The 14,589-nt window shown below is 38.9% G+C and overlaps 1 protein-coding gene across 4 annotated transcripts in view; it reads left to right on the top strand.

Annotated features, from left to right (window-relative positions):
* The window catches only part of OPTN (optineurin), a 41,706-nt gene extending 31,334 nt beyond the window's left edge, over positions 1–10,372 (top strand). For 3 of the 4 annotated variants that reach the window (XM_025445150.3, XM_025445151.3, XM_049100792.1), the window contains exons 11-14: positions 577–735; positions 3,284–3,414; positions 5,373–5,455; positions 9,470–10,372. In XM_025445150.3, coding sequence (XP_025300935.3) covers positions 577–735; positions 3,284–3,414; positions 5,373–5,455; positions 9,470–9,597 — 501 coding nt within the window. In that variant the 3' untranslated portion in view covers positions 9,598–10,372. The remainder of the gene's footprint in view (positions 1–576; positions 736–3,283; positions 3,415–5,372; positions 5,456–9,469) is intronic. The other variant, XM_025445152.3, reaches the window with a different exon arrangement.
* The last annotated feature ends 4,217 nt before the right edge of the window (positions 10,373–14,589 follow it).

Genomic DNA, 14,589 nt, shown 5'->3' with positions numbered 1-14,589 from the left:
GACCAATTTTTAATATAAACATGTTTCTTCTTTTCCTCTGACTTCACCAAGTAACAGTAATATCAGTGGGGAAGATGACAGTATCAGCAAGTTACAACCTCACTGAGATCAGGGTTTGTTATTATTTCCCTTATTTCAGTGGGTTTTTTTAAATTGTTTTAAACTAAGAAAATGTAATTTGCAAGCTATAAGTTAAATGAATACAATTTTCTGAGTAAGTTATCATTGATTGCTAATTAACAGAACAGTTTAGAAGCCAATCACTTAAAGAAATTAAACTTCATTTAATATTTTACTAAAATAGGTTAAATTAGGGGCCCCTGGGGGGGCATAGATGGTTAAGCAACCGACTCTTGGTTTTGGTTCAGGTCGTGATCTTAGGATTGTGAGATCAAAGCCTCACGTTGGGATCTGCACTCGGCACGGAGCCTGATTGAGACTCTCCCTCTTCCTCTGTTCCTTCCTGACCTCACTTATGCCCACATGGGCTCTCTCTCTCTCTCAAATAAATAAATCTTAAAAAAAATAGATTGGATTATTTCACAGCCATTTCTAGAATAATCTTGTCTCTTTCAGTCAGAAAAAGTGGATAAGGTGATTCTGCAAGAACTAAGTGAAAAACTGGAACTGGCAGAGAAGGCCCTGGCTTCCAAGCAGCTTCAGATGGATGAGATGAAGCAGACCATCACCAAGCAGGAGGAGGACCTGGAAACCATGACCGTTCTTAGGGCTCAGGTAAGCTGTGGTCTGAAACATGAATTGAGTAAGGCCAACCTTTATCGTATTCTCATTTGGAAAAGCAATCGTGTTTAAAATATATTTTTGGATTTTATATAATTCCCACCAATATATTAAAAAAAAGTTTTATTGAAGTATATCATGTGTGGAAAGTGCACCAAATTTTTAAGGGTATAGTTCAATGAATTTATCCACTTATGGTTGATAGGTAGTTAGCTTATTTTCAATTTGGAGCATTATGATTATCGTTGCTCTGACATTCTAGTGCCTGTCTCTTTGTTTGGTTTGTGCGTTCATTTCTGTTGGGTGCATATCTCGCTAGTGGTGGAATGGCTGGTTCATGGAGTACACATATTACTCAGTGTTACTAGATGTCGCCAACAGTTTTCCGAAGTCGTTGTACCAGTTTTTACTCCTATCAACAGACTCCCCATTGATCGACATCCTTACCCTTACCTGTATTATCAGAATTTCAACCCAAGCCCTTTATAGCAATTCATTTATTTGAGTACCTCATGGTATTGTTGTCATATCCTTTGTCCTTCTGACATTGGTTGTGTTTTTGTTTTTTTTTAAAGATTTTATTTATTTATTCATGATAGTCACAGAGAGAGAGAGAGAGAGGCAGAGACACAGGCAGAGGGAGAAGCAGGCTCCATGCACCGGGAGCCCGATGTGGGATTCGATCCTGGGTCTCCAGGATCGCGCCCTGGGCCAAAGGCAGGCGCCAAACCGCTGCGCCACCCAGGGATCCCCAATTGGTTGTGTTTTGATAGGTACTCTCACTCATTCAGCCACTGCTTTTTGAGCACCTGTAACATGAGCCACTGTTGTCATTGCAAGGCATGTATAGGAATGGACAGAACGACCCAGGTCTGACTGGCTTAAAGCTAATCAGAGAAAGAAGTAAGACTATAACTCAAATTGAGATCTGATTCAAAAAACCCCATGATGCATCAATGATAGCATAAAATGTTGGACCATTCACAGATGGCAGGAAGTCCCTTAAAATGACCTTTTTATTACATGGTTGTAGTGAGGGGAGGTTGGTAACTAAAACTGTGATAGAATATTTAAATTTTTATTGATTTTACTTTTAGAGATAAACATTTTTATCCTAGAACCATAAAATTTTGGGGGAAAAAACTCATTTTAAATCTGGAAAGCTAAAAACTGGTGTTAGAGTAATGTTCATTTCACTCTTGAGTTCATTTTTACTTTAGAATTTTGTAACAGGAAATCATATCACGCCATAATATTTATATATTTCTAGATAAGAAATTACCCTCCAGGGCAGCCCAGGTGGCTCAGTGGTTTAGCACCGCCTTCAGCACAGGGCGTGATCCTGGGGACCCAGGATCGAGTCCCATGTCAGGCTCCCTTCATGGAGCCTGCTTCTCCCTCTGCCTATGTCTCTGCCTCTCTCTCTCTCTCTCTCTGTGTGTGTGTGAAATAAATAAATAATAAATAAATAAATAAATAAATAAATAAATAAATAAATAAAATATTTAAAAAAGAAAGAAATTATCCTCCAATTTAGCAGCTGAAACAACAACAAGCATTTGTTATCTTCGAGTTTCTGTGGGTTGGGCATCCAGGAGCAGCTTAGCAGGATGATTCTGGCCCAGAGCCCCTCATGAGGCTGTACTCAAGATCTGTTTCCAAGCTGGCACGCTCACATGGCTGTGGGCAGGAGGCCTGAGTTCCTTACCCTGTGGGCCTCCAGGGTGTACACAGGCAGCTTGCACACCCTCATGACATGTCAGTGAGCTTCCCCTACAACAAGTGACCCAGAAGAGAACAAGACAAGCCACACACCATCCTTTCTGCAATATCCTAGTGGTTACACAGGTTGGCTCTATTCATTGTGGAAGGGGACCACATAAAGGTGAGGATCACTGGAGCCATCTTGGAGGCTGGCTACCATTGTGGGAAATGGCATAGAATGTGGGCATCAATCTTGGTTCAAGTGCTGGTTTAATCACTTACCTAATTTACCCAAGATTGAGCGCTGTTAAACTTGTAAATGCGAAATGAGCATAGCAATTCCACATTGCTACGTAGAATTTTTTGATAAAGTGAAATGAGGTAGGAATACAGGCACCCAACATAGAACCTTGTACATGTTTGGAATTTAATAAATAGTATCTATTTATTATTATTATTTAAAATTAAATTTAAGACCAGCCTTTATAAATATAACTGGCAGAGTAAGTAAGCTATTAAGCTAATCTTGAATATTATTTTTTTAAAAGGCCAGAGAATCTTGCTGAACAAATGTTACATGTGGTATTTAAACCACCTATATCAGTGTCATTGTCAGGTTCTAATTGTCTAACATGCTCACACATGCGCGTGCGACTTGTCTCCTCTCTGAAGGTGGTTGGAAAGTCTCAGTCGCCACACTGGTTTCCAGCAGGAATATGTGCACCCATTACTTACAAGGCATATCATATGAGGCAGCACTCTGTCTGCACCCCATCACCAGGTGGGTGAATCTACATTTGCCTAGGTGGTGACTTCTGCCTCTTTTACCTTCTATCAGATGGAGGTTTACTGTTCTGACTTTCATGCTGAAAGAGCAGCAAGAGAGAAGATACATGAAGAAAAGGAACAGCTGGCGCTGCAGCTGGCAATCCTGCTGAAAGAGAATAATGCTTTTGAAGATGGAGGCAGGTAAGGCTCGGGAAGGCTCAGGGCACCCACCTGGAGCCCAGGGCACAGGCTGAGGACAGGTGGCCTGTCAGAGGTGGTGCTTAAGATGAGCTGTAGAAATCACCCTGAGTACACTTCACTTGATTGTGTACCTGACACTCAGCATAACTTAGGAAGCTTGGCAGCATCTTGTAGGAACATGATAAGTTCTTTGCTTTTGGACGTGCTGTATAAACATGACCACATGTGTTCCAAAGTCCTATCCTGCCGTTGTCAGTGACATATAGTCTTAACACTTTAAACAATTCTGTAATAAGCTTTAAAAGGAAATATTGCTCAAATTACTTCTTTCTTTTAAGTTTCCATTTTGAGGGGCTCCTTGATTGCTCAGTGGTTGAGCACCTGCCTTTGGCTCAGATCCTTATCCCCAGGTCTTAGGATTGAGTCCCGCATCAGGCTCGCCACAGGGAGCCTGCTTCTCCCTCTGCCTGTATCTTGTCCTCTCTCTGTGTCTCTCATGAAATAAATAAATAAAATCTTTAAAAAATATAAATTTTCACTTTGAGAAAAATTTGGAACAGAGACATAGAAAAATACAGGGAATAAAATGACACCATGATGTACATATATTGTTGAGTAGTTGACAGTTACATATATTTGTATGTCAACTGTAGTTGACAGTTACATATATTTATTTGCATCATGTGTATTTTATCAAAAGAAAAAAGGGTGTCATAGGCGAAGTTGGAGGCTCCTCTGTTCACCACCCTTCATTAGTGTTTCTCTCCTTGCCCCATACTGCCTGGATTTTGGGGAGTAACATACCCATCCGTTTTATGCTTTTATGTAGTATCAATACAATATCTATGTCATGTCTTGAAACAAGGTAATATTAATTTCTCTATGCTTAAGCTACAAAGTGATCACCAAGTATTGTTCTACAGCTTGCTTTATATAAATAACATTGTGATTTTGAACTCTGAGGGTGTGTGTGTGTGTATGTGTGTGTTATACACGTGCAGATATATTTCATTTTCTTTAATTGCTCTATACTGTCTTGTTTCAGAAATATGCCACTTTTTTTTAATCCATTCCCTTATCAGTTGACAGTTTGGTCATTTACTAGTTGATTTTTAAAATCTTAATTGTTAGTATCTTTCACTAAACTATGTCCTAGTGCCAATAACATTTAAAAACTCAGGTTAGGGCAGCCCGGGTGGCTCAGCGGTTTAGTGCCGCCTTCAGTCCCGGAGTATGATCCTGGAGACCTGGGATCAAGTCCCAGGTCAGGCTCCCTGCATGGAGCCTGCTTCTCCCTCTGCCTGTGTCTGTGCCTCTCTCTCTCTCTCTCTCTCTCTCTCTCTCTCTCTCTGTGTGTGTGTGTCTCATGAATAAATAAATAAAATCTTAAAAAATATATATTTAAAAAAAAAAAACTCAGGTTAAGGGGCACCTGGTTAAGGGGCTCAGTCGGTTAAGTATTTGCCTTTGGCTCAGGTCATAGTCTCAAGGTCCTGGCATCGAGCCCTACATTAGGCTCCCTGCTGAGTGGGAGCCTGTTTCTCCCTCTGCCCTTACCCCAGCTTGTGTGTGCTTGCTTGCGCTCTCTCTCTCTCAAATAGTCTTTTTTTTTTTAATATTTTATTTATTTATTCATGAGACACACAGAGAGAGGCAGAGACACAAGCAGAGAGAGAGAAGCAGGCCCCCTCTCAGGGAGCCCAATGTGGGACTTGATCCCAGGACGGGGATCACACCCTGAGCCAAAGGCAGATGCTCAACTGCTGAGCCACCCAGGCATCCCAATAAATAATCTTTAAAAAAAATTTTTTTTAAACCTCAAGTTAATTCTTAAGATCTGTTTTTTATGGACCTTATATCTTTTTTCAACTCTTTTTTTCCAATACTGTTGAATACCTGCTTAATGTTGCCATATGTCAGGATTTTAGAACATCACTGTGTGTTACTTTTTATCCCAGTAGGCAGTCTTTGATGGAGATGCAGAGCCGTCATGGGGCAAGAACAAGTGACCCTGACCAGCAGGCCTACCTCGTCCAGAGAGGTGAGTCGCGTGTGATTGTAAGTATTCAGGGTCTCAGAGAAGACCTATCCTATGAAGAGAATGCTTGAAGACAAATTTCACTACATTCTGCACAATTCCAGCTCAAACTACGAAAGTAAAGCGTGCCTTTCAGTATTACTTCCCCAGTACCCCGCTCTCCATACCTTACCAACTGAATCTGGACACCATACTTCTTCATGCTGGCAGTTAAGGCCTGGCATAGCCCAGCTTTTAACCTTTCCCCCTCTAATTCCCTACAGTTGTTAGCCAAATAAATCACTCCCTATTCCTTGAACTTGTACAAGGCTAGTATACCTCCTTATGCACGTCCTTCCCTCACTCACGTCCCTGTCTCCCTCCCGTCTCTTTCCAGTGAACTCCTACCCCATCTGTAAAACCCATTTCAAATACTATCTCCATGATTCCAGCAGAATGTGACCTCTCCCTCCTAAATTTTCAAAGTACTCTCTTCCTGTTGTAGCACTTGTCTGCTGTTTTATATTATAATTCTGTGTTCTAAATGTGCTCCTAAGTACCATATTAACTAAGCTCTCTCAGAACTCGTATCTTTACCCATTACCTAGTATTATGCAATAATAATGTGAGCATTTACTGAGTTTACTGTGCACAAGTACCATGCTGATCACTTCGTACACATTATTTCTTGTGATCCTCACAAAATTCCATGAGTTATAAATGATCACAATCTTCCAGAAGATGAGATTAAATAACCTAGGATCACAAGGTTAGTTAGGGGCAGAACTGGCCATGGAACCTAGGCTTATCCGACTCTAAATGGTACTATCATGTAATAAGTTGTCATCTAGTTTTTTATCACATCCAGACTTCAGTTGTCTAAGTGAAATTGATCGTGGCCCTCATTAAAAGTATGATGCTGTGTTTATTACATGGTTTAAATACATTAGTCATAATGTTCTGTAACATATAATAAATCCCTATGTTATAGTACATCAGTGAAAGGAAAGTAGTAGTCTTTCTACTACTAGAGAAATCTAGTAGTAGATTTCTACTACTACTGGAGTCTAGATTTGAAAAAACGTAAAATTCAAGGGGTCGAAGACTGACATAGCTAGACAAAAAGTCACATGGCCACTGACATGAATCTTAGTTTAAGATGCCATCCTAAATTTCACATAAAACTGGCATTTTAACCTTTCTTTGATGGTGGACCAGTCTGAGTTCCTTCCACATGCCAACTGATTACCAAGGCAAATTCCCATCACAGTGTTGGGAGCAGCAAGGAAGCAATGTTAGTGTGTGTCATCGACTGTTAAATCTTTAGGAAATTTCTCCTAGTATTCCTCCTACCCCCTTCTCTTCCTGTTCCCCCACCAAAGTTCTTTTACAGGAAGAAATAGGTTAAAGTAATTGAGGTTGAAAATAAACACAGTATTCATGGGGCGTATGTGGAAGTAGCAGGTAGACAGACGTGAACATTGGCCTCAGGCATGGTTAGCGTCACAGGGTGAAGCTGTGCTCTTCTTTGGAACTACATCTACCCACCTGAGCACCATCAGACATTTTCTCTAATCCGATTTTAAGTATCCCAGAAACACCCGTCTATACCTCTTTTATCAAAAGTGCCTGCAACATTGTTTTGAGTCCAAATAGACAATCTCTTGCACCTGAATTTCTTAGAGGAAGATTTTCTTTTGTCATAATTAAAGAAGGCACATGCCTATTTATGTTTAAAAAAAAAAAGTCAAACACTCTTTGACTTGTATTTATAAACTAAAAACCATCACAGAAAAAAATAAATAAAATAAAAAAATAAAAACCATCACAGAGTACAGATTTAGTCATGATAATCCTACATGCTTTTTGTCTTGTAAAAAGCAACATTCCAAATAGAGACTGCATGAAAATTTTTATTTTTTTATTATTATTTTCTTAGCTTCATAACAAAGGTGCCTTATCTTCACCATAAGTCATCCTTATTTATGGTCTTCTGTGGCCGTCAATGCATCTGCCCTGATCCAGGACTCTCAGCTGAGAACTAAAAGGGAACTAAAAGGTACAAGGCAAGGTCAGGCCTGCAGCAGTGTATAGCCTAGTTGGAGAGACAGGCTCTGCACAGAAAAGGATGGATTCATAAAACAAGATAATATTTAAGTAATAGAAATAATGCTGCTGGAGGTCAGAGGACAGGTTGATGACTGAGGACCAGGGGAGCTGAGAAAGGCCTTGAAAAGGTGTGACTTTAAGCTTGAACTTGAAGCTAGGATTCACATAAGCACAGGATGAGAATGAGGGGTCCAAGGCGGAGAGGAATGTGATGTGTTAACAGCAAAAACCTTGGGCAGCCCCGATGGCTTAGCAGTTTAGTGCCACCTTTAGCCTGGGGTGTGATCCTGGAGACCCTGGATCGAGTCCCACGTCGGGCTCCCTGCATGGAGCCTGCTTCTCCCTCTGCCTGTGTCTCTGCCTCTCTCTCTCTCTCTGTCATGAATAAATAAATAAAAAATCTTAAAAAAAAAAAAAAAGCAAAAACCGAAGAAGTTTTTTTTATAGCAAAAAGCCAGGAGGTACAGAGAACCCATTAATGGACTAATAGCAACAATCAAAGTCTGAGTGTCGAAACCTAGATCAGCACCTAAAAAAAAAGGCACAGATGGAAGCAAAAAAGTTTAAAAATGAAGAATCAGCAGTCGCTGATCAGTGACCAGTTGTCATCTACAGTGGAAAAAGTTGGCTGAGCCATGATCTAGGATCATGATACCACGAGAAAGTCCCCAGCTTTCAGAACTCATGTCTGGGGATCAGTATTTCTATTCAAGGGTGCTTCTGGAATTTGCTGAACACACACTGTCTGCAATAGTCTCACATGTTATTCAGTTCAAATAATATGCTCAGAAGCCAAAAATTATGTATAAGGTTGCTTCCACTGTCAGCCTCCAAAAGCAAACATTTCAGTGGGCCAACTGAAAGTCTTGAGACCAAAATGGTTTGCTTTGGTCCAGAAAGGTCAGACCAAGGAGATGTCCCAGGAGCTGGAAGTCATTTCCAGTTTTCACACGTGGGACCTACTTAGAGTCAAGGCTTATCTCAAACATTCTTTATTTTTTTGAAAAATTTATTTCTTTATTCATGAGACACAGAGAGAGAGAGGCAGAGACATAGGCAGAGAAAGAAGCAGGCTCCCTGTGGGGAGCTTGATGCAGGACTTGACCCCGGACCCCAGAATCACACCCTGAGCTGAAGGCAGATGCTCCACTGTTGAGCCACCCAGACATCCCATATTTAATTTAGACCTGACCCTCAGTCCACTTCCAAAATTGGACAAAATGACATGACCTGTTGTTTTGTTCTTTCTCATCATTGACTTTGCCTGAGCAGCCTTTACTTATTCTTAAAACTCCTCTCAAGTGCAACAGGTCTCGTCAGGGGACCTTTCTCTGTCGTCCAACTAACCCACTAACAGGACACAGTGTGACACTTCCGTCCTGCACTCTGCTGTCATTTTTCTCGCCCAAAGTCCCCACCGTCTCTGTATCCCTCTCTACAACCTCCCAGGTACTCAGACCCATGGGCCAAATGAATGTCATTATTGTCTATGCTTCCAAGAAGGTTCGCACTGTTGTGAGATTTCCTGCCCACATGCTGCTCACTGTTTTCTCCACCTTCTCTTCAGCTCATATCCTCATCTATCTTGTTCCTTCCCTCAAATATTCTTGTTTTCATTAGAACACATATTGTCCTGTCCCTAGAACTGAAACCACATATTTTCACATGCCTACAACCTGAACTAGAGCCCAAATCACAAAGTAATAGGAAAGCAGGTACCATTTTGGGAGATTTTTCTCTGTGTATAGATTTCTTAAGTTAATAAGGACCTCCCCTCCCCCAACAAAAAAACCCTTTATTCACTCCCCACTAGGTATCAGTCGCAGAGCTTAATGGGTGTTAACATTAATCACCCATTATTAAAATCAAACAAAGTCACTTGCAATGTGAAAGAAATGGAATAGCTTTTCATTGAATGCTTATTCCCAGGAACTGAGGATAGAAGCTGGCAGCGGCAGCAGCAGCGTAATATTCCGATTCATTCCTGCCCCAAATGTGGAGAAGTTCTACCCGATATAGACACACTCCAGATCCACGTTATGGACTGCATCATTTAAGTGTTCAAATGTAACTTCCCCCAAACCGTTGGTAAATATCAGATTTTTTCCTCCAAGAGTTGTGCTTTTGTATTATTTGTTTTCACTCAAACATTTTGCCTCATTGTGTTTTAGGAGAAAGAAAATCAAAATGTTCTAAATAAGACATTTTCTGTGGATTTCCTTAGAATCCTTAACATACGATTCTTCTGATAATAGATTATTTCTTTTTTCTTTTCTTTTCTTTTCTTTTTTTTTTTTTTTTTTTAATGTTCTGTGTATGTGAGCTAAACTGTTCATGAAGCTAATGAGTGTGAGACATCATGGGACAGAGTTAATGTAACCAAAGGAAGAGGCCTCACAGATAAACTTTGAGGATCTTTTCAGGAGGCAGGAAAAATGATCACAGATTTAATCAAGAAAAGGACCTTTGTAGTATTTTTTAAATAAATTATATTGTTATTTTTCTCCATCCATTTAAGACACCTCTGTCTGGGGTTGTGTGTATGTTGGGGTTTTATTGCAGCCACAGTAATTATACCAAAGTTATGATATGGCTCTTTTCATATGAGCACTGTGGGCTTTTGCTTGATTGTTAGGACGAGTTACACTGGCATACATGAAGTACATACATTAGGTTTGCTGGTTTCATGTGCCACAGGTATACAGGCTTATATAGTAGATGGTTTATTAATTTCTAAAAAGCACTGTTTACTGTAAATTTTCCTGGATTAAGCTGTATATATATAATCACAAAACTAGGTATTGCAAAATAAAATTTTGCTTTTGAATCGTTCATATTGTTTGTATATGACTGGCCAATTTCATGAGACATGTTTCCCATATTCAGCTTCATATAAGCGTAATACTTACTCAGATCTGTTTTGCGAATTCTGTGAATATGAGCAAATCCCTTTACTAGAAACAACTGTGTGTTGTTTGAATTTGAAATTATTCTTGCTAAGGAGGTAAAGAGAGAGGGATTTGCTGTATTTTGTAAACCCACAGTTTACTGAGATTAACTAATACTAGGCTAGTCATAGAAGTAAACAATGTCTTTGTCTATATCCTAAAACATTTAAAAGAAAATTAAAAGATCTCTGTTTGGATTTGTTTTAATAATATCTCTTAGGCAACTTGATTTAATACACACACACACACACACACACACACACACACACTGTTCTTCTAGGAATGCCTTCCCTCAAGGGGAACTGTTTTACCAGACCCTAACCTGCTGGGATATTATCAGAGCCTGACTGACCTGGAGGAAAGGAGATACCCAACTCCAGCCCCGCTCTAGCTTTACTCCTCTCACTCAAGGAGGAGAAAAAAAGTCTGAGAAGCACTTGTAAGGTCACAGCCCAGAGGCAGAAGCTCAGTAAGACTGAGAGCTTATCGTAGGACTGTGGAATTTTTCTCACCCATACCTACCTTACCACCACATCAACAAGGTGCTTGTATAATAATGGGATTACAACTGGAGAAACCGCTCATCTTTGGGTGTATTGAAGAAGAAGTATATAGGGAAACTCAAAGATAACAGAACAAAACAAGGACACCAGAGGAAATTTTAGCCTATAATACCCATAGCTGCAGCAGATAGTAAACATAGTCCAACTCTTAACCAGGTAAACATAAAACCTCACACTACAGACTTATTTACCTCAGTTCCTTTTACCTACTACATCATTTCCATTTTTCAACAAGAAATTATGCTACATACTAAAACACAAAACACAGTTTGGAAAGATAGAGCAAACGTCAGATATGATGAATATAAGACTAGAAATTTAAAACAACTATGATTAGTATTGTAAGGGCTCTCGTGGGAAACGTGACAACATGCAGGAACAGAGGGGTAATACAAGCAGACACATGGAAATTCTAAGAAAAAATTTAAAAGATATACTAGAAATCAAAGGTGCTATAACAGAAATAAGGAATGCCTTTCATGGGCTCATGAAAAGACTGAACATGCCCGTGAAAAGAATCTGTGTGCTTGAAGCAATGTCAATAGAAACTTCCAAAATTTAAATGCAAAGAGAAAAAAAGAATGAAAATAGAATATCTAAGAACTGTGAGACAGTGTTTTAATGTAATATATGTGCAATGAGAATATCACAATAAAAAGAGATTGTATCAAGTAATTATGACTGAGAATTTTTAAAAATTAATGACAGATACCAAACTACAGATAAGGAAGGTCAGAGATCACCAAGCATGTTAAATACCAAAAAATCTTCGCCTAGGTATATTGTATTCAAACTGCAAAAAATCAAAGGCAAAAAGAAAATCTTGAAAAAGCCAGAAGGAAAGAAAACTTACCTTTAGGAGCAAGAATACGAAATACATCAGATTTCTCTTCAGAAACTATGCGAGCAATAAGAAAGGGAGTGAAACATTTAAAGTATTGAGAGAGAAAAATCACCATGTAACTCTGTGTTTATGGAAATTGTTCTTCAAAAGCGAAGGAGAAATAGCTTTCCTAGACAAATAAAAACTGATGAACTTGTTGCCAGTAGGCCTGCTTTGTTAGAAATGTTGAAAGTTCTGCAGAGAAAATGGAAGCTACATGGGTAGGCAGCCCCACTGGCCCGGTGGTTTAGCGCACCGGCTTTGGCCAGGGGTGTGATCCTGGAGACCAAGGATCAAGTCCCATGTCAGGCTCCTTGCATGGAGCCTGCTTCTCCCTCTGCCTGTGTCTCTGCCTCTCTCTCTGTGTGTCTCTCATGAATAAATAAATTAAATCTTTAAAAAAAAAAAAAAAAAAAGGAAGCTACATGGGTCAGAAACTCAGATCTACATTTAAAAAAAAGGAAAATCATTAGAGAAACAATAAATGAAGACAAACTCATGTTTTCCATATTATTAATTGAACAGATTAACAGTTGGTTCAAAATAATAATAGCCACATGTATTTAGTGATTATAGCTAATGGATTAATGAAGTGAATAATAGCAATATTATAAGGGATGGAAACAGGGCAAGCAGGATATTCTATTACAGGGTATTTGCGTTATACATAAAGTGGTATAGTGTTCCATGAAAGTGAACTTGGATTGGTTGTTTACATTGCAAACTCCAGTGCAACCACTGAGAAAAGAAATGTTAAAGAAGTTTATGCTGAGATATGCTAAGGGAGGAGAGAAAATGGAATAACATAAAATGTTGAGTTAAAATCAGAAAAGCCAGAAATAGAATGAAAGACAATAGAAGAAAAACAAGGGCAATGGATAGAAAACAGTAACAATTATAGTAGATATTAATACAATTATATCAATAGGTTAAATATCATTGGTCTAAATATACCAATTAAAAGACAGAAATTGTCAGAGTGGATTAAAAAAAAAAACAAGCTTCACCTATATGCTGTCTGTAAGAAACCCACTTTAAAGACACATAGACTGAAAATAAAGGGTGGAGAAAGAAATAGCAAACTAGCACTAATTAAAAGAAAGCTACGGATGCCTGGGTGGCTTAGCAGTTAAGCTGCCTTTGGCCCAGGGTGTGATCCTGGAGTCCCGGGATTGAGTCCCACATTGGGCTCCCTGCATGGAGCCTATGTCTCTGCTTCTCTCTCTGTGCCTCTCATGAATAAATAAACAAAATTTAAAAAAATAAAAAAGCTAAAGTAACTATACTAGACTTCCAAGCAAGAAGAATTGTCAGGGATAAAAAGAGATTACAAAATGACGAAAGGGTCAATTCTCCAAGAAACATAATAGTACTTCCTGTATATACACCTAACAACATAGCATCAATATACATAAAGCAAAAACTGATAGAATTGCAAGCAAAAATAGATGAATCCAGTAATACAGTTAGAGAATTCAAAATCTCTATCAGTAACAAACTGATAAAAAGTAAAAAAAAAAAAAATAAGTAAGGATATAGTTGAACTGAGTAACACTATCAACAGGATCTCACATCTACAGAATACTTCATATTCTAAATATAGCAGAATATGCATTTTTCTTAAGTTCATGAAGAACATTTCACCGTGATAGACCACATTCTGAGCCATAAAATACAGCTTAACAAATTTTTTAAAAATGCAAGCCATACATTATATGCTCTCATACCACAATGGAATTAAGCTAGAAATCAAAACCAGAAAGATACCTGGAAACCCTCAAACATTTGGAGATTTAACACACTTGTCAATAATACGTGGGCTAAAGAAGAATTCTCGAGAGATTTAAATAAATTTTAACTAATTGGAAATATAACACAAAATTTGTGGCTGAAGTGAAAGCCATGTTTAGCAGATATATAGCATTGAATGAAAAGATCTAAAATCGGTAATTGAAGCTTCCACTTTAAGAACCTAGGAAAAGAATGGCAAATAAAACACAAAATAAACATAAGAAAATAAATAATAAAAATTAAAACACAAATCAATGAAATTCAAACCAGGAAATCAGTAGAGAAAATCAATGAAAATGAAAGCTGTTTCTTCGAACTAGGGGTGGTAGAAGGGGAGGAGGGCAGGGGGTGGGGGTGAATGGGTGATGGGCACTGAGCGGGGCACTTGACAGGATGAGCACTGGGTGTTATTCTGTATGTTGGCAAATTGAACACCAATAAAAAATAAATGTATTATTAAAAAAAGCTGTTTCTTTGAAATCAACAAAATTAATAAACCTACCTAGCTTAATTAAGAAGATGGAAGACACAAATTACCAGTATCAGTATACCAGCAATGAATGACTGGAACTTTAAAAACACAATAATAGGGATCCCTGGGTGGCGCAGCGGTTTGGCGCCTGCCTTTGGCCCAGGGCGCGATCCTGGAGACCCAGGATCGAATCCCACATCGGGCTCCCGGTGCATGGAGCCTGCTTCTCCCTCTCCCTCTGCCTATGTCTCTGCCTCTCTCTCTCTCACTGTGTGACTATCATAAATAAATAAATAAAATTTAAAAAAATAAAAAATAAAAATAAAATAAATAAAATAAAAACACAATAATAACAACACATTAGGGGCAGCCCCTGTGGCGCAGCGGTTTGG

Source organism: Canis lupus, chromosome 2, assembly GCF_003254725.2.
Source record: "Canis lupus dingo isolate Sandy chromosome 2, ASM325472v2, whole genome shotgun sequence".
Classification (NCBI taxonomy): domain Eukaryota; kingdom Metazoa; phylum Chordata; class Mammalia; order Carnivora; family Canidae; genus Canis; species Canis lupus.
Note: the sequence above shows the minus strand (reverse complement) of the source record. Positions and strands in the feature narration are given on the sequence as shown.